Here is a 20,827-nt window from a genome sequence, read left to right as displayed (position 1 = left end):
TACTACTCAAAAACTCATGAATTTCATCTATCCATCTCCGCCTTTGTCTTCCAGGTTTTCTTCTAGCTCCTCTTGGGTACCATTCTGTTATTTTCTTAGTCCATCTGTCATCATGTCTTCGAGCTATGTGTCCTGCCCAAGACCATTTTAGTTCTTTAGTTTTGATAAGAATGTCCTTTACTTGAGTTTGCTGCCTAATCCATGTGTTTCTCTTCTTATCTAACAGTCTAATTCCCAATATAATTCGTTCCATTCTTTGCTGTGTAGTTCTTAGCTTCTCTTCCATTCTTTTGGTGAGTGCCCAAGTTTCACTTCCATAAGTCATGGTGGGGAGTATACATTGATTCATTATTTTACGTTTCAGACAAACTGGGATATTGCTCTTCAGTATGTGACTATATTTCCTGAATGCTATCCATCCAAAATTTATTCTTCTCTTGACTTCCAGCCATTTATCATTATTACAGCTAATAACTTGTCCCAGATAAGTATATGACTCCACCTTTTCAATTACTGCTCCTTCAATCATTATTTCCCTTTCCGTGGCATACTTGTTCATCATTACTTTTGTTTTAGCCATATTCATCTTTAGTCCAAAATCCTTACTAACTGTGCATAACTGATTAAGATTTTCCTCTAATTCTTTGGGATCGTGGCTTATGACCACAATGTCATCTGCAAATCGTAAATGGTTTAGGTACTCTCCGTTCACATTGACTCCTTTCTGCGACCAGTCTAATCTTCTGAAAGCTTCCTCAAGGGCAGCAGTAAACAGCTTCGGAGATATTGTGTCTCCTTGTCGAACTCCTTTCTCGATTTTAAATTTGCTACTGTCTTTGTCTAGTCTAATAAAGGATGTAGCACTCTCATATATTTTCTTCAAAATCATAATATATGGAGTATCTATGCCTTGTCTTTCCAGTGCCCGAAACATTGCCTTATGCTGTATGGAGTCAAATGCCTTTTCATAATCCACAAATGCCAGGCATAATGGTGTTTTATATTCATTTGCTTTCTCCATTAGCTGTGATATTACGTGAAGGTGATCCATAGTTGAGAATCCTGTCCTAAAGCCAGCTTGCTCTTTCGGTTGATTCTCATCAAGTATTCTTTCTAATCTGTTAGTAATGACCCTTGTGAACAACTTGTAGATATGGGATAACAAGCTAATTGGTCTATAATTTCCAATTTCTGATTTATCTCCTTTCTTATGCAGAAAAACTATGATTGCATTATTCCACTGCTTAGGCATCACACCTTTTCTAATGCACTTTGTGAAGAGCCTTGCCAGTTTTTGTGTTATGTCTCTTCCTCCCAATTTTAACAACTCTACAGTAACTTCATCTTCCCCCGGGGCTTTCCGATTCTTCATTTTCTTCAATGCATGTTCTACCTCATCAGGAAGAATATCGGGTATGTCGTATGTGTTGCTACCTTGCAATCCATCTTCCCCACTTCTGGTATCATTCCCTTGCTCCTTGTATAATTCTCTATAGTAGTCTTCTGCTATTTGAATTATGCCTTCTCTGCTGTTTATAAGTACACCATCGCTATTCTTCAGTTTCAGTATCAGTTGTCTTTCTGTATTACTGCTCATGGCTGCTGATTTAAATCCTTTGTTTTCCCTTAATGCTTGTTCTACTTTTCTTGTGTTAAATCTTCTTGTGTCCTCTCTGAGTCTCTTTCTAATGGCTTTGCATAACTCAGTATATTCAATTTTCTCCCTGGCAGTGTTTTTCTTGCTCTTCATTTGTCGTCTTTGGTTCATCATGACAAGTGTTTCTTGACTAATTTTTTCTTCTTTGGATTTCTGTTTCCCTGTAGGTTTCTTGGGCTTTATCACTTTCAGAAAGTTGTAATATTCCTCGTCGATATCTTGGTCCTGAGCAGTCTGCAGAAGCTCAAACTTGTTCTTAAGTTCCAGTACATACTGCTTTTTCTCCTCCTCTGTTATTTCAAAGACCTTTACTCGAGTCAGTTTTTTCCTTTCCTTTCCTACATCTATATCAAGTGTACATCTTACCATTCTGTGATCACTTCCTACATTTACCTTATTCAGGACGGTAACATCATTCACAATATATCTTCTGTTAGTGAGGATGAAGTCGATTTCATTAGTTGTTAATCCATTTGGACTCTTCCATGTCCACTTTCTGTTCACCCTTTTCTTGAAAAAAGTGTTCATTACTGACATTCCTTGAGATTCTGCAAATTCCACAAGTCTTTCACCTCTTTTATTTCTTTCACCAATTCCAAAATTTCCTATAGTTCCTCTTTCTGCGCTGTTTTGCCTTTTTCCAACCTTAGCATTGAAGTCCCCCATAATAATAGTGTAGTGGGTTTTCTGCTCATCTAGAAGACTCTCAATTTCAGTGTACATGTCTTCAACCTCTTCATCATCGTGGCTCGATGTTGGTGCATAAATCATTACAATCTTTAGCTTGTACCTCTTAGAAATCTTGAGTATTAGTATCGACACCCTTGGTGATGTACTTTTGAATTCCAAAATGTTGTTTTTAAAATCTTTATGGACCAGAAACCCAACTCCACCTTCACTCCTTTCACTGTTTCCATTGGTGTACAGCAGATTTCCACTTGATAAACTTATAAGTGATTCATTTCTTCTTCTTGTTTCAGCCAAACCGATGATATTCCAATTCACATTTTCTAATTCCTTTTCCAGCTCTAATATCCTGTCTTCACCGATGAGTGATCGTACGTTATAACAGGCCAAGTTCAATTTCCGTGCATGGCAGCCTGGTCGTACCCAGAGATTCTTAGCACCCTCTGCTTCCATTCTGATCCTCTCGCTGCCGTAAGAGGGAGAGTGAAAGCTGCTGGGGACTGAGGGCCATTTGTATTGTTGTGTTCTCATTGCTGGAGGGTTTGGTCTTTTCCTCTTCACGCTGACCAGGCGTCTTGAAGAGAACCACTCTGCACGTTCGTTGCCACCTAGGTGACGTAACAGGGCTTACCATCGAGAAGGTGTGCATGGGTGGATTTTAGGGAGGCAGGCCAACCGGACTTCTCCTAAATCTTCTGTAATAGAGAGATATTGGATCCATCAGTGTTTTAGGCTGTGTCTGATAACACACAGGATACCTGTTCCCCTCTACGCCCCCAATGCTTATGTCACACCAAACTGACTCGACACTGCACTGTCCAACGATGTCGACTGGCTTGACTTCCTTGGATTTTGTGTTTCTTAACTAATAGCATAACCCCTCCTCCCTATCTATCCTTTCTGTACACCTTGTACTCCCCAAATTCCAGTTCTGCATTCCTTATATCTGTGTGACACCACGTCTCTGATATCCCAACAATATCCGCCTTTGATGCTTTGAGCAATACCTCAAATTCATCAAATTTATTTACCAAACTCCTAGCATTGGTGTACTGGCATGTACTATACATGCACCTGTTTCTATTCTTAGCTACCCTAACACAACCCATGTGTTTATTTGTACCGCAATGACCCCACAACAGTCTCTGAAATACTCTGCATCTTGTTTTCCAGCCTGCTGCTCATTCCAATAGAAGCAGTGCAAGAATCACTTTCACCTCTGCCAGCGGCTACTGTTAATCTATTAGTCTGTGTATCCCCCCAATCTAGCAGTTTTTTGACCCACCTAACACTGCCTCAATAGCATCAGCAAACATTCTTGGACCCTTTCTATTTAAGTGTATCCCATCCCTGTATAAGCAGTCTCTCCTGTTAACAAGCACAGACCAGGCTGAGAAAAATTCTACCCCTTGAGTTTTGCAAAATCTCTCCAGGGCCGAATTGATCGAGAAGTCTCATTATATACTCCATCCTATCGGTTCTGGGCAGAATTGCAGACACTTTTCAGACACTTAACAAGTACTTAACTGTAGTTGTTAAGTAATTCCACTGGTCTCCTACTCTTAATATCATTAGTGCCAACATGTACAACAATATCACCTTTTGTGCTTGGTGTCTCCGTAGCCAGGTGGGCAGGAGCGGCACACGATTCTTGATTAGACCGGGGTTCGAGCCCGTGACCACCAAATACGGAGGGTGCCGAAAGGTTAGGGAATGACCACCGTATATCTCCGGAGCAATATTGCCTTAGTTGCTAATGCTCCTAAAAACCAAATAACAACATAAGAACCATTTGTGCTCTTAAAATATGATATCCTCTATGATGTCATCAAACTTTGCCCCTGGCAGACATACCCTGGTCCTGTTCCACCTATCAGATTGGTCCACTTGACTTCACAGTTTGATCCTTGATGATTCTGCTGATGTAGCTGACAAACAATGAGCATTTTGCATCTACAATCACACATGAAAAGGTCTGTAGGGAAGTGGAGGTCAGTTGCTTGTCAAACTGTGGCAGGGAGCTAAATGATTTTGTAATAACTGAGAGCAAAGTGGAGGAGAAAGTATTGAAATCGGGTGGAGGGGATCTATCCAGTTATATTAAAGAAGCAGCAAAGGAAGTAAGCAAACACTTAGCCATAATTATGAAAGCTTCCTTGGACTCAGGGGAGGTCCCCATGGACTGGAAATCTGCAAATGTATCCCAGTTCATAAAGGGTGACACATGTAATTTCAGACCTGTAAGTTTAACTTCTGTTCCAGTAAAAATAATGGAGTCACTGGTTAAGGAAGCGATGCAGGATCATCTAGACAAGACTGCAGTTCTAGTTCAGACATAGCATGGGTTTGTTAAGCAGAAGTCTTGTCTGACAAATTTGATTAGATACTATGATGTGGTTAGAAAGGAACTGGATACAAAGAATAAATTTGATATCATAAATTTGATTTTAGGAAAGCTTTTGATACTGTAGCACTTGGAAGACTACTATACAAATTGGAGCAGTATGGCATTAAGGGCAAGTTGCTACAATGGATAAAAGGATGGTTGAGATGGAGAAGACAGAGAGTGGTTATCAGTGGACACGGGTCTTCATGGACTAATGTCAGGGGCTCACATCTGGTGAGTATAGACTTGGCACACCCAGGATCCTGAGCTGGATATCATCATTCTTCTCTTTCTTGGTGATTTCTTTCTACTTCTCTCTCTCTCTCTCTCTCTCTCTCTCTCTCGCTCAGGCTAACTCGTGAATTTTTTTTTTTTTTTTTATGGCTGGTTCAGCATAAGCCTCAGGCTTCATTGCACCATATGGGTAATAATAGTAATTAGTGGAGTCCCCCAGGATTTGGTGTTGGTCCCATTGTTGTTTACGGTATTTATCGAAGATATTGATGAGGGTATATCAGGATTAATGTCAAAGTTTGTAGACAATACGAAGGTTGGTATCGTTAATGACTAATGATAGTGTGCTATTGCAACAGGATCTGGAAAAGTTAAGCAGATGGGCAGAAAGGTAGCAACTGAAGTTTAACATTGACATATGTAAAGTACTGTTATTATTATTAGGCATGTGGTACAAGGAAGCCTGAGGCTTATGCTGCACCAGCCAAAAAAATTTCTAACTTACCCTGAGGGGGAGGGAGAGAGAGAGAGAGAGAGAGAGAGAGAGAGAGAGAGAGAGTCAGAAGTATAAAAGAATCGCCAAGAAAGAGAAGAATGATGATATCCAGTTCAGGACCCTGGGTGTGCCGAGCCCATACTCACCAGATGTGAGCCCCTGTATTGGTTGCAGTAACCGCAGATCGTCGTATCAACTGGGTGATACTACACTCAGGGTGGTGGAGAAGGAAAAGGACCTGGGGTAATTGTGCAATCAGATATGAAGTTTTCTGAGCAGTGCAAAAATGCTACAAAAGTAACTCATGGTGTCTTGTCAATGATATACTGGAATTTTGTTAGCAGGGATAAGGGGGTGATTGTCCCCTTGTATACGGCAGTGGTGTGGCCGCACCTTAAGTACTATATACAGGTCTGGCGGCTTCATTTTAGGAAAGATGTAGAACTGGAATGAGTTACGAGAAGGGCAACGAGATTGGTGATTGGAATAAAGAGATGCTGTTACTGAGAAAGACTTCAGTTGTGTAAATTGTAACTTCAGGAGACTAGGCACCTGAGCGGCGATCGTATTGAGGTGTATAAGGCCTTGAATGGATTGAGCAAGCTCACTGCTAATGAGATTCTTCCTCTTTCTCAGATTATCCACCTAAAGGGACATAAATTCAAATTGAGGAAATATTTTTGTAGAATAGATGTCTGGAATTTCCCTTTATCTAGTGGTTGGTTGATAGTTGGAACAAACTTCCATCTGTTGTAGTGGAGATCAGCAACTTAAATAAGTTCAAGGCAGAACTAGACAAAAATTTGGAGTGAATGGATGGGTGAAACAGGAAGGTTTTTTTTTTTTTTTTTGGCTGATGCTATATAAGTTTGCTTTCTTGCATTGTATGCCTCTACTGATGCTAATGCTTTAATGAAGAAAAATTGTATGCTAGAAATCTAAGGTGATTTTTGATTTCAAAATTGAAAAATGATTCAACAAACATACAAACCATTTTATTCAGAAAAGGAATTCTTTGTTGTCTAGTATTATTTATTAATTTTTGTCAAATTGGTTAACTTTATATCTAAACAGTATTTTGTTTAGCAGACAGTCAATTCAACTCCTCTGTGATACAATGAAGAAGCAGATAATTTCAAGGGCATTTTATGGATGTGAGTACATTTTGGTCTGTTTTATATATCATTCTAAATTACGTATTTATGGATTTCTTTTTTTAAATACCTTGCCTACCTTATACATTTAAAAACTAAGCAATAAAAGCTATAATTTTTTTAAAAATTAAAAAAAATATATATATATAGTAATAAAATAATAAACTGTCATTTTCATCCCATTTAACATGTATTATAGGTACTTTGTTTACCATATGCACTTTGTATTTATATTTTTGCAGAAGCTCATTAAGTTGAATTGAATTCATTAAGCTGTGAGAGTATGATAAAAGAGTTTAAAATTTTATAATCCAAAGGTATCCAAGCTTTATCCTTACTGAGACCACCTGCTCCCTGAGAGCCCAACGATATCTTAAAACAATCTCTTGGCAGCGATTCCTTGTCTTTTAACCCAGCAGTAATAGCAGAGTACCTGCAACTTGAAAACAATTTACTGTATTAATCGATAATCAGTGATTAAAAATCTAAAAATTTATTTACCTTCATAAAGTCACACTTTTGCTGCAATATTTTCTGAAGTGATTTTCTTATGGTTTTTGCACAGAAATTGCATGTGAGCACCTTTCAGATACCCAGGTGCTGTTTTTGCAGTTACAGCCACACCCCAATTAATGTAATGGTTACATTCCATGGAACTCTACATAAGTCGGAATTTCCCCGATGCTTGTGCAGCACTCACAACTGTGTGCGCTGAATTGATTGAATCAAAAAAGAAATGTTCAATGAACATGTGAATAGAATTATTTATTGTATGTATTAAATTTTTTATCTCATGCGAGGAAAAATTATAAAACCGTGCAATTTAAAAAATTTCAAAATTATAAAATTACAAAAAAAGATAGAAAACAGACAGGCAATTTAAAAAATTTCAAAATTATAAAATTTCAAGAAAAGAGAGGAGACAGGTATAATGTCAATAAGTTTTACCTCTCAAGCATCGTTGCCAGAATCAACGTCTTCAGCTGATAAGTACACGCTGCAGAGATTGAGGGCTGTGGATATTTAAGGTCGTAAGGTTGGCCGCTCAACCTTACGAAAGAACATATTAATGGATGACTGGACTGTGGCTTTTTTTCTGACATCATAGATGTCTTTGTAGCAAGCAAGCATGTTATTCACCCCTCTGTTAACTTTTAAGAATCGTTCGCTGTCAGTATCCATCTTCTCAAACCCTCACCATTGTCGATGCAATTTCATAAAATGCCATTGCCATCTCTCTGGTGATGGAAGCATCTTGGCTACTCATTTGTTTCTTCTTAAGCGTTGTCAGGATTTTCCTCTTTCACTATTGCTGCCTGCATATCAATAAGTTCTTTGTTAGATAATTCCTTCTCTTCTTCCTCTATTAACTCCTCCACCTCTTTGGCAACAACCTCCAACTGAAGTAGCTCTGCAACATTTACAATCTTATCTGTAACCCCTTCATATGATTTATCTTTTTCAAACCCTTCGAAACCTTCTACGTGCCATGGGTATATTTTCTTCCATGCGCCACTTAAACAACTTTTAAGCGATTTCCAACCAGGCCTTATTAATGTTTAAGATGGCTTGGTAAATATTGTAAGATTTCCAAAAGTCTCATAACGTAAAATTATTCTCACTGTCTACTGCAAACAAGACTTGAGCAAATGTTGTGCATAAATAGTGTGCTTTAAATTCGAAATAACATCCTGATCCATAGGTTGGATGAGTGAAGTTGTGTTTGGTGGTAGAAATATGACACTCACGTTCAAATTGAAATCGTATAGATGCGTAGGATTTCCAGAAACAATACCCAATAGAAACAAAATCTTGAACTGAATATCGTCTTTACAATATTTTTCAACCTCAGGAATGAAGCAGCATTTAAACCAATCCTCAAAGAGAGATATTGTTATTATTCATGCTCTCTGGGCCGACCTGGGCTGGCCGGGTGGGTAAAGTGCCTGCCTGGCAACCCAAAGGTCGCGGGTTCGAATCCTGCCTCGGGCTTGGATCAAAGTACTGCAAAAAAAACCTTGGGAGGTGCATTATGGCCACAGAAGCCGATGTGCCAACAACTACAAACAAACAAATGCTCTCTGGTTCGATCAGAAATGCATAGGTAGGGTGGCTTTGGCACACAAGCAGTGGTATTAATCTGTAATCTCTTTCTGCATTAGCTCCAAGCAACAGTATGGCTTTTGAAGCCTTGAAACCTGGCACTGTATTTTCCTCTTTGGCAATGTATGTTCAATCTGGCATTTTTTTTCTAATACAGAGCAGTCTCGTCAATGTTAAAAAGTTTGCTACATTAAATAGCTGCCTTCATCAATAATTTTTTCAAACACATCAGTGCCAATTCTGCAGCTGCAGAATTCGCACTGGTGACTTCACCTCATACTTTAATGTTTTGGAAACCAGCATGATGCTTGAACCTATTAAACCACCTGTTGCTTGCCACGAACTTGGCTTGGGTTTCACAGTACCTATCCTTAATATCTTCATAAATACTACTTGCTTTTGCTTGAATGACCATTGGACTCAGGTCCAATGGTCATTCTCCATCTGATTTTCCATCCATGTTATTAATAGCTGTTTCATCTTCAGTATAGCACCTCAACCCTGTTTTGTGATCACTGTTGATCTTATGTATGTTGATCCTTTGACATGTTCTTTTATACTTGCACTGTCCTTTAAAATAGTATTCACTGTTGAAGCAGCAAGACCTAATTCCCTTGCAATAGATGACAAACTTTGTCCTGCTTCGTACATCTTAATCATTTTCATCTTCATTTCTAAATCAATTTTGTTTCTTTTCCTGGCACTGCCAGCACTTCTACTTTCCATTAATCCCTTTCTCCTCATCATTGTAATACGTGAATAGGAATGAAGTGAAATTTCAGAAAAATTTGTTTTTTATATGATTGAAAATTTCAGTGATTTTATGTGATTGAAGATTACACCCTAATACTGTATAGTAAAAACCCGCAGAATTCCACAATTATCGGGGTTATCACAAATGCAGTAATATCGAGCTTACTATCCGTTTATAATAGATTGCGCTACCAGAAAAGCCCAATAAACCAGAAAGTGCAAATTGGTTTTTGGTCGTGATCTCTAGAAATGTGCTTTAGAAAAAATCACAAAGGCGTTCAAAATTTATTCTTATAATGGGAACATGTGATAAGGATGAAAGTGTAGTGAATTTCCATTATAAATACGACCTTTTAGAGAGATAAATAGCTTTGTAATATAGCGAAATTTTGAACTTCCAAGGACTGGGAACGAATTACAAAAAAATAAATAAAAACAATATGTTATTGGGTTCACATTACGATATTTTCACAACACCTCCATTTATCCTACAGGTGAAAATTATGTTTCCATATATTTTTCAGTTTCCACAGGCCGGCAAAAACTTACGTAAAGTCAAATTTGCGTAAGTGAATATTATGTAAGTCGGGGAGTTCCTGTATTTGGTTTTTGCTTGAATGTTTAAGGTGTTAGGTTACTTATTTTCCCTTTCCCACTAACTAGTTCAATACACAGCTACCATCTTATCCTAGTTGTTTTTGAAAGATTTATTATTGTTTTTATAAAATAAAGAGATAAACCCGATCTTCTATCAAATTGGCCGCTATCGCTCTTTGGGAAGCAATATGTAATTTCAAATTTGACGTACTACAAAGGTTACCAAGATTGCAATAAACCTGATTATAACTAATCTGCTTTTTTTTTTTTTTTTTTTTTTTTTTGCAGTATTTATATACATAATAAGCAGAAAATATACAAATGTGCATGTTTGAACTTTCACACACAGAATGGTCTTTTAAATCAGAAAACAGAACAGACACTAAAAGACTGATGCCTCTATATTATATCAAAAATCTTTTTTATAATTTTCAGCAGTATTAATATTTTTTATTTTTTTAAAAATAAAAAGTGTAAAACACACAGCTTGGTTTAAAAATTTTACTTTTTTTTTTTTTTTTTTTTCCATTCCATTCAATCCATTCAGAATGTATGAAATATTGGCAGAATTAAAAAAACAAACACAATGTGTTTTACAAAAATTAAAAAGAAAATGGGTATTGAGTGCCCTGCCACCAGGGCTGATAACAATGAGGGGTACCACCACTTTAAACAAATAAAGGAGTAGTCTTTCAACAGAAAAGTAGTGCATCTCAAATCAACTTACGCATGCTAAATTACGCATGCTACTGTTCTGTTGATTTTTGTATGTATTTAATTGCTTCTAGCATTAGTATTGGTAATAATAGTGACAAATGATGCAAGAAAACAAGTTTATAAAGCACAGCCAAAAAAAAAAAAAAAATCCCATTTTATCTATCCATTCAATATGTCTGCAATTCTGCCCAGACATGATAGGGGGGACTTTATGCTGAAAGCCTTGTGGATTAACTCTAGACTTGAGTGAATCTGAAAGGCTTTGGGGGAGGGAGGATTTTTATCAGCATGGCCTGCATTTTTAGGTGGTAGAAATCTATTTTGTAGAGATGTTATTCATTTGAACAAAGGTGGTGTAAAGATTTTTGCCATTGTCTTTGAGGATAACCCTAAGGGTTCAGGGGAAACTGCTATTTAGTGTGGGGAAAGGGTAATTTAGATATGAATTTATCTGATGATATGGGTCAAAGTAATGCTTGCACTCACCTTATGAATTCTTGTTTGTTGCCACAACAGCCACTGTTGATAGGGTGTACTGAGGGCAGTAATGTTTCGAATGAGAGGGAAGATATAGCTTGGAATACAAAACTAAATAACTTCAAGGGGGTGTGTCAGGGTAGTAAATTATAGAAGATTGCTTAATTTAAACTGTGTCTACAGTAATGTCAGGAGTGTTGTCAATAAAATGGCTGAATTTGAACTCCTGGTTTGGAAAATTAATGCTAATATAATAGGGCTAACAAAAACATGGTGTGTCCTGGAAATTGGTGATGTCAATTTCCACTACAGTATGATAATGTATTTAGGAAAGATAGAAGGAGTGGAGGGGTGATGCTTATCAAGAGCAGCCTGAGTGCGAAAAGAGTTTCTGCCTTCTCTGAAGTTACATCTGGCAGTGTAGAATCTGTGGTGTAAGTTAGACATAAGCATAGAAACAGTGAGAGTGGGAGTAATCTACAGACCAGAAGATTGTGAAGAATATGATAAGAGTCTTTACATGCAGACAGAATGGGCATGAAAGCAAGCATGGATGTCTTATTGTGTTTGACTTTAATCTGCCCCCAGATTGTTTGGTATCAGTGGGAGGGAAAATCACAATGGGGAAAAACTTTTTGAAATAAACTAGATGATTATTATTTCTACCATCATGTTAGAAAAAGTACTGGGTGTGAGAATATTCTTGACCTCATCATTACTAAATTCTTGACCTCATCATTCAGATGAAATCACAGGGCTTAAAATACAGGAACCATTGTCAGGAACTGATCATGCAATCGTCAGTTGGAAGATGAAGAAAGATGTTGAAATAGTTAATGGTAAAAGGCACAGGTTTTAACTTTAGAAGAGGGGATTTTTTACAGTTTAAGATGCTATATGGCAACTATGAATTGGGTGGTTTGCCGAGGGATGGTGAATACATTTGAATTATAGAATAATTTTAAAGCAAAAATGAAAAAAACCATGAATGCATACATACCTTTAAGAAAATATTGCAGAAGGACAATGCTGAAATGGATGGCTCACCTTAATCAATGGTAATCAATGGACACTGCTCATCGTGGACTAATGTTATTAGTGGAGTCCCTCAGTGTTCAGTGTTGGGTCCATTGTTGTTTTTTATATTTATAAATGATATTGATGATGGTATATATTGCGTTATAAGCTAGCTGATCAAATAGATAGTATGGGACATTTACAGAGCAATCAAATTAATGAAACCTACAACGGGTACAAGTTGATCTGTAATACTACCACGTATGAGAAGTTGATCTGTAATGGTATGTATGTGAATACAAGGAAGAAAAAACAAATCAGATTGGATCCTTATGCACTGCATGAGAGAATGTTTTAGACAACCCAGCTGAAATTGCGGATCAATTGAAAAGGTACTTTGCACCTGTCATTACTGACAAAAGACCTTTTATGCTGAGAAGAGGCTGTGCAAGTGATGCTTAGCCATATGAAATTTGTGATGATGTTTATTAAAATTTCACTATATTACTAAGCTATTTATCTCTCTAACAGATCATATTTATTATGGAAATTGCACTATTCTTTCATCATGCTCATACGTTGCCATTATAAGAATAAATTTTGAATGCATTTGTAACAAACTAAATGAATATTTTGCATCTACATTCACACATGAGGAGTTATTCAAGGGAATGCCAGAGGTGTATTAAACTCGGGCAGTAAGCTAGATAATCTTGTAATAACTGAGAGTAAAGTGGAGGAGAAATTATTGAAGATAAAACATAAGAAAGGCACCTAGGGTGGATGGAATCTATCCAGTTATATTAAAGGAGGCAGCAAAGGAAGTACGCAAACTATTAGTCATAATTATGAGAGAGCTTCCTTGGACTCAGAGGAACTACCCATGGACTGAAAATGTGCAAAAGTGACCCTAATCCACAAAGGAGGATCAAAGGGAGACACAGGTAATTACAATGAACAGAAGTTAAACCTGTTAGTTTAACTTCTGTTCGAGGGAAATTAATGTAGGCACTAGTTAAAGAAACATTGCAGGATCATCTAGACAAGACTTCAGTTATAGCTCGGACACAGCATAGGTTTATTAAGGGGAAGTCTTGTCTGACTAATTTGATTGAATACTATGACCTAGTCACACAGGAACGGATGCAAAGAATAATTATGATATCTTATATTGGATCTTAGAAAGGCTTTTGATACTGTTGCACATGGAAGACTGCTGCACAAATTGGAGCAGTGTGGCATTGGAGGCAAATTGCTGCTATGGATAAAGGGATAGTTGAGGGGGAGAAGACAGAGAGTGGTAATCAATGGATACTGCTCATTGTGGACTAATGTTATTAGTGGAGTCCCTCAGGGTTCATTTTCGTTTTCTTTATTTATAAATGATATTGATGATAGTATATCAAGCTTAATGTCCAAGTTTGCAGATGATACAATGGTTGCCAGGGTTGTTAAGGACACTACTGACGCTATGCTGCTACAACAGGATCTGGAAAGATTGAGCAGATGGGCTGAGAGGTGGCAAATGATGTTTAACATTGACAAATGTAAAATACTACATATTGGAAACAGTAACCCCAGAGGTTTTTTTTTTTGGTAGTTGTTGGCGCGTCGGCTTCTGTGGCCATAATGCACCTCCCAAGGTTTTTGCAGTACTTTGATCCAAGCCCGAGGCAGGATTCGAAACCGCGACCTTTGGGTTGCTAGGCAGGCACTTTACCCAGTCGGCAACCCCAGAGTAACGTATCAACTGTGTCGTATTACACTGACAGTGGTAGAGAGTGAAAAGGACCCGTGGGAAATTGTGAAGGCAGGTATGAAGTTTTCTGCTTTACAATTGTTGACCCGACTGCCAACTATCAACCCCCCCCACACACACACCCAGGATAGGACAGTCATCCTGAACTGGGGGTCTCCCCTTTCACTCAGGTGGTCACCTCTACTGCTATCTGTCTATCATTTTACCTGGTTGCTCCGCTCAATTCCTATACCCCACTATCTTTTCCCAATTTCACTTCTCTTTTTTTTTACTGAGCTCTCCCTGCCTGTAGCCTTGGCAACCTCAGGCTTTGTCCCGCCAGTGCTTTATACTCCCTACTGCCCAGCCAATCTCCTTGTGGCGCTGGACGGTAAACTAGAGGTTTTTGTGTGAAAACACAGGCTCCCTAGGCTAAGAGGAAGGATGAACAACACAACCAACATAACTAATACTACACAAACACAAATAACACTATAAACTATACGCTATGTTCACTAAAGTACCTAGGGGTTGTTTTTGATGCAAAATAAAAAAAAAGTGAGAAACTACACGGGGATGATTGCCAGGATCAGTTGGGCTGACTGGGAGTCTCAAAAGAAGGACCCTGGCAGTCATATACAGGAGAGTGTTCTTGCCTGTCATCACCTATGGAACTGGTGCTTGGTTCACTGGTACGACCATAGTCAGAAACAGGAATAAACTTGAAACAATACAAAGCACAATACTCCTCACTATAACCAGAGCTTGTTGCACTGTGAGCATGTTGGCACTGCAGGTGCTGGCTGGTGCCTCTCCCACTTTACTTGGAAGTAGCTAAAACAGGTTTTATTACAGACTTAAAAAGGGCATATGCATAGAATTTCTGGGGATAACCCTTGATACAGCCAAGAACATCAAGGTGAAAGAAAAGGAATAGTCATAAAATTCCACAAGCATTAGCAAACTGGTCCTTTAGGTTGTCACAGACATTCTCTCAGATATGCCAGACAAGCTGTACTTTCTACCTGGGAGTCTAAAACGCTGATGAAACTGATATTCGGGTGACACTCAAGTCGTGGACTCAATTTCGGCGAAGTCTGGGCGGTCTGTGACAGCCAAATCCTCTGCTTGCATCTTCATGATGGTGGGACTGTTAGTAATCCTGAGTATAACCTCCATGCACAATTACATGGTGGGTTGTCCATACAGGTGTAAACCAACGTAAGCAGAGTTTGAGGTGTGGCGCAAAACACTACATGGAGGAATGCCGCCCATCTATGTTACCAGGCAGTGCTAGGTGGTAGATGACTCTCATCAGCGGTGCAATACCACCACTTTGCTTATTGGAGGCTTGAAGTGGTGAACCCATGTTTAGTCTCTAGAGCTAAGTTCCGGTCAACCCTTCCCTATCTCTTCCATCATGCAGTATGATTGATGACTTTTGAGGTTATGATAAACATCGTGCCGTGATCCAATATTCCTTACATTTTGAGGGTACAGCTCTAAAACGGTGTTCGCAGGCCGGCCACTAATTAGTACACCGGACCGAACCTATTGGTAACTCTAGGAGGCTTCCGGATCAGCTAGTGTATAATCTTGCTACCTTTACTCTGCCAGATAGTGACTGGAGGGAGTCCGAGTAGTGTGTATGCGGGGAGCATTGTCGAGGCCATGTCATGTCAAGGATCTGGATATATTTTTACCATGTGTACGCCATATCCAAAAATTTCATTACTTCATACAGCATGGCCCACCCACTTTTTCTTACTATCGAATACACCATGAATTGTCAAACTAATACAGCAAGCTTATCTGTGAAAAGATCTAAACCTCCGAAGCACTTCCTAATTTATTTCGCAAATATACGTGGTCTCAGTTCTAATCTTAACGATGTCCATTTCCACTTGCAGTCTGCCAAACCCTATGTACTTTTTCTGACAGAATCTCAGTTATCGGTTGATTCAACTACTGCTCATCTCAGGTGCCCAAATTATTCGCTGTATGATTCCTTTCGCCTCAAAGGTGGTACTTGTGTATATGTCCATTCTGATATTCCCTATCAGAGACTTGGCAATTTGGAATCTCCTCTCTTTGATCTTCTCTGGCTTAAAATCTCTCTACCTCATTATGTGAAATTCATCTGTTGTCTCTACCGTTCTCCCAATTCCACTAATCACTTGGAGCTCTTTGCCTTCCTCTCTTTGCAACTTGACTTTCTCCAGTCCAACTTTCCTAACAGTGAGGTAATTTTCCTTGGTAATTTTAATGTTCACAACTCTAGCTGGCTTCCATTTTCTAGTCACACTTACCCAGCTGGTCCAGATGCTGAGGTTTTTGCAATTACCTTTGACCTTGCACAGCTTGATCATTTACCTACAAGAATATCAGGCAATCCTAATCATACAGCAAATATGCTTGACCTTTTTCTCACAAACAACCCTTCTAAGTAAACGGTCGATGTGAGAGGTCCTTTAGGCACTTCAGATCACAACTTGGTGATTGTCTCTTCTCCAATGGAACCTTTATCTCATGGCTATTCCCAACCTCGTGTTGTTTGGCATTACAGGAATGCAAAATGAGATGACCTGCGAGACTTCTTTTCTTCTTTTCCTTGGTCTGATTACTGTTTCAAAACTTCTGATGTCAACGTTTGCTCAGATCGTGTCAGTGAAATTATTCTTGCAGGAATGGAATCCTTTATCCCACACTCCACTTTAAAATCTCGTTCTTTAAATAAACCTTGGTTTTCCAATAAATGTGCTAAGGCGGTTCAAGAGAAGAATGTTGCATATCGTAATTGGCTTGTTTCTAATTGCCCCGTTTCATTTTCTGCCTACACCAAAGCTCGCAACAATTGTAAAGCAGTTATTAATCAGTCCAAACTAGAGTTTGAACAGACTAAGAGTACAGAACTTGCTTCTTGCCCTAATGGTAGCCAAGCATTCTGGCCTCTTGCCAAAGCTATTGGCTGCAACTTTTACCCATCTCTGTCCAAACCAGATGGTTCTGTTGTCACTTCAGCCAAGGATAAAGCTGACCTGCTAACATCCCATTTTTCTTCCAACTCATGTATTAATGATCTTGGTAAAACACCTCCTACCATTCACAACATGCTCCATTCAATGCCTCCTGTGGTCTTCCGTCAAAAGGATGTCGGAAGGATTTTGACAAATCTTGATGCTAAAAAAGCTCCAGGTCCCAATGGTATTTCTCCACTTGTTCTCAAAACCTGTGCTCCTGAATTTACTCTTGTTTTTTGCTGCATTTTTCAACTTTCTTATTCTAAAGGTGTTTTTCCTTCTGCTTGGAAATTTGCTCATATCCAGCCAGTTCGTAAAAAGGGTGACAAATCCTTTCCATCCAGTTATTGTCCCGTTGTAATTACTTTTACTCTTTCTAAAGTAATGGAGAAATCAATTAACTGCCAACTCTTACACTACGTAGAAATCTTCCGTCTAATCAATGATTGCCAGTATGGATTCCGTCAGTGTCGATCCACTGGTGATATTCTGGCTTACGTTACCCATTTATGGACTAATTCAATGGAAAGGTTCAGTGAAACACAAGTAGTTGCTCTTGACATCTCAAAGGCTTTTGATCGTGTTTGGCATAAAGATCTTCTAAACAAGCTTCCATCTTATGGTTTGCCAACTGTTTTTAGTAATTGGTTATCCAGTTCGCTTTCTGATCGCTCGCTGAAGGTGATGGCAGATGGCTCTCTGTGTTCTAACTTCTCCACTAATGCCAGTGTCCCCCAATGTTCAGTTCTTTCCCCCACTCTTTTCCTCTTGTATATTAATGACCTTCTTCCATTGACTGGAAATCCTATCCATAGTTTTGCCGATGATAGCACATTGCATTCCATTTTCCATTTTGAGAAACCTTGTCCTACTCAATTAGCTTCTACTTCTCGAAAATCTGCTACCAATTCCTTAAATGACGATCTTCAGGTAATTCTCCAGTGGGACAAAGAAAACTTAGTTGATTTCAATCCTTCTAAAACTCAGTCTTGTCTTATATCTCACAAAAAGGATTCTTCTGCTCCTATGCTTTTCTTTAGTGACACTCCGATTTCTAGGCAAAATGATATATCTCTTTTGGGGAGTACCCTGACTTCTAATCTCTCTTGGCACAAGCACATTACAAATATTGCTTCCTCTGCATCTAAAAAACTTGGTTTTCTCTTTCGCTCTCGGCGTTACTTTTCTCCCAAACAGCTGCTCACTCTGTATAAATCACAAATCCGCCCAGCCATGGAATATAGTTCCCACATCTGGGGTGGTGCACCCAAAACCTCTCTCAGGCTTCTTGATTCCATTCAGAAGAGGGCAGTTAGGTTAATTGATGATTCATATCTAACAGTGTCTCTCCACTTGCTGTCTCATAGATGTACTGTTTCTGCTGCATGCCTCTTCTACAGATACTTCCATGGGCACTGTTCTTCTCAATTAGCTTCTATAATTCCTGCTCTCTCTTTCTAAACAGTCCAAACACGTGCCGCCAACATCCATTTACTATCCAACTTCAAACTCATAGAACCAACTTTTCATCTTCCTCGTTTATTCATTCAACTGCAATTATCTGGAACAACCTTCCTTCATACGTATTTCCTGAAAATTACAGAAGTTCGAGTCCAGTGTTAACAAATAGCTTCTTTCATCTTCTCAATCTACAACCCAAGCACGGTACTAAGTTCTATAGGTTCTAATACCTCTCGTGTTTGGGGTTTACATAAAAAAGAAAAAAAAAAAAAAAATTGAGAGCATAAAACTAGAGGTCTGGTTACTCAAAGGTTTGAGGGCTCATGACCCACCTATGTGTGAGTCCTGTGGCACAATTTTAACAATCAGACACATTTTAGTTGACTGTACCAGTTTTAGAAATGCTCGTTTTACCGCTTTTAAACGTCTGACTGAGCCGTATACACTCAGTCAGATTTTATCCGACAATGACCATGTGTCTGCTATTTTTAATTTCCTAAAATCAGTAAACCTTTTTAATCATATTTAAAATATCTTATTATTTTATGATTTTCTATCGTTACTTGTTTACTGATATTTGTCTCTTACAATTTATACTTGTTTTTATAACCTGACGTAGTGACCTAATTCAATAGGTCACTGAAAATTTTTTACTTTTTATGACAAGGTTTTGGCGCATTATAGCCATAGTTGCTGATGCGCCAATAAAACTCCACCAAACAAACAAACAAACAACTCAAAGGTTTCTGCCAGAGGTGGCAATGGTCAGCCTAAAGCCACCAAAGAGGTTCACTCCTGGACTCCTCACTACCTTTATATTAACACGTCATGGCTTCCTAAAGGCAAAATTAATCTCCTGAGGATTGACCGATGAACCAAACTGCGGCTGTGGCGAGAGTGAAGACTGTGCACACATTCTTTATGAATATATAATTTTTAACATTACTAGAACCCCATTAATATAAATTGCCCCCCCCCAGGGAACAAGAGCACTTCTTCATAACAGAAGAGAACAATTATAAAGCTTTCACAAACTTCACACAAAAGATATTTGAAATGTGAAGGGATACCCAAAGATAGGCAATCAACCCACCCAGCAGCCAAACAATAATCAATAGTCAAAAATGCCCATATCACCTACCACCCAGCACGCCCAAATGATGACATTTAAACTGGTAGGTAGCTGTATCAGCAACATGCCAGATACACAAATATGACACTCTCTGGATTGACTAGAACTCCCCCCTCCACTCACCAATGTGAGCCCCTGGGGTATATCAAAATTATTTTTTGCATCCAGTTCTTTCATAACCACATCATAGCATCCGATCAAATTTGTCAGACAACACTTCCTCTTAACAAACCCATGCTGGGTCTGAACTATAACTGCAGTTTTGTCTAGAAGATTCTGCGCTGCTTTTTTTTTAACCAGTGACTCCATTATTTTCCCTGGAATAGAAGTTAAACTAACAGGTCTGTAATTACTTGTGTCACCCTTTGAACCACTTTATGAATTGGGGACACATTTGCACATCTCCACTCCATGGAGACCTCCTATAATTCAAGGAAGCTTTCTTAATTATGGCTAAGGGTTTCTTTACTTCCTTTGCTGCCTCTGTAATATAACTGGATAGATACCATCCACCCAAGATGCTTTTCTTGTGTTAAATTTTAACAATTTTTCCCCCACTTTACTCTCATTTATTATAAAATCATTCAGCTCCCTGCTAGAGTTTGATAAGCTTCTGGTCTCCACTTCCCTACAGGCTTCCTCATGTGTGAATGTAGAGGCAAAGTACTCATTCAGTTTGTCAGCCATCTCAGCAGATTCATCAGTAGTCTAACCATCAATATCACATTCCTTCTAGAGTTTACGTAAGTAAAAAAGTCTTTGCTGTTTTTCTTTGCATCCTTTGCCAAAGATTTCTCATAATCTTCCTTCACTTATCTAACCTCTTTTGTGACTTGATCACAGACTGGCTTATATCTACCATAGGCATCTGTGTCATCTGATAATTTATATGCATCTCATTCATTTTTCTTCTCTGCCATGAGACTCAGTTCATCTGACATCCATTTAGGCCTAAACCTTGAACAGTATATCTTAATTTCATGATATAAATTTCATATCTTAATCGACATGAAAAGCCTAGTGTCCACGATTATTTCCTTGAATGCTTCCCATTTAAAATTTGCTGTTGGTAACATCATCATTTGATCCCATTGGATGCAATTTAAAAGCTGTCTGAGACCACTGTAGTCACCTTTACAAAAGCAAAAACCCTCTCCTTTACCCCTGATGGCAGTTACATCTTTAAGTAAATCCCACA

The 20,827-nt window shown here is 38.6% G+C and overlaps 1 protein-coding gene across 3 annotated transcripts in view; it reads left to right on the top strand.

Moving 5' to 3' along the window:
* LOC150085771 (small G protein signaling modulator 1-like) overlaps positions 1-20,827 on the top strand; it is a 744,108-nt gene that overhangs the window by 360,745 nt on the left and 362,536 nt on the right. For all 3 annotated transcript variants that reach the window (XM_090374245.1, XM_090374244.1, XM_090374243.1), the window contains exon 14: positions 6,550-6,614. In XM_090374245.1, the coding sequence (XP_090230371.1) occupies positions 6,550-6,614 (65 nt within the window). The remainder of the gene's footprint in view (positions 1-6,549; positions 6,615-20,827) is intronic.

Source organism: Mastigoproctus giganteus, chromosome 5, assembly GCF_048544385.1.
Source record: "Mastigoproctus giganteus isolate SK-2022 chromosome 5, ASM4854438v1, whole genome shotgun sequence".
NCBI lineage: Eukaryota > Metazoa > Arthropoda > Arachnida > Uropygi > Thelyphonidae > Mastigoproctus > Mastigoproctus giganteus.
The sequence above is the reverse complement of the archived record's forward strand: the minus strand, read 5'-3'. Positions and strand labels throughout refer to the sequence as shown.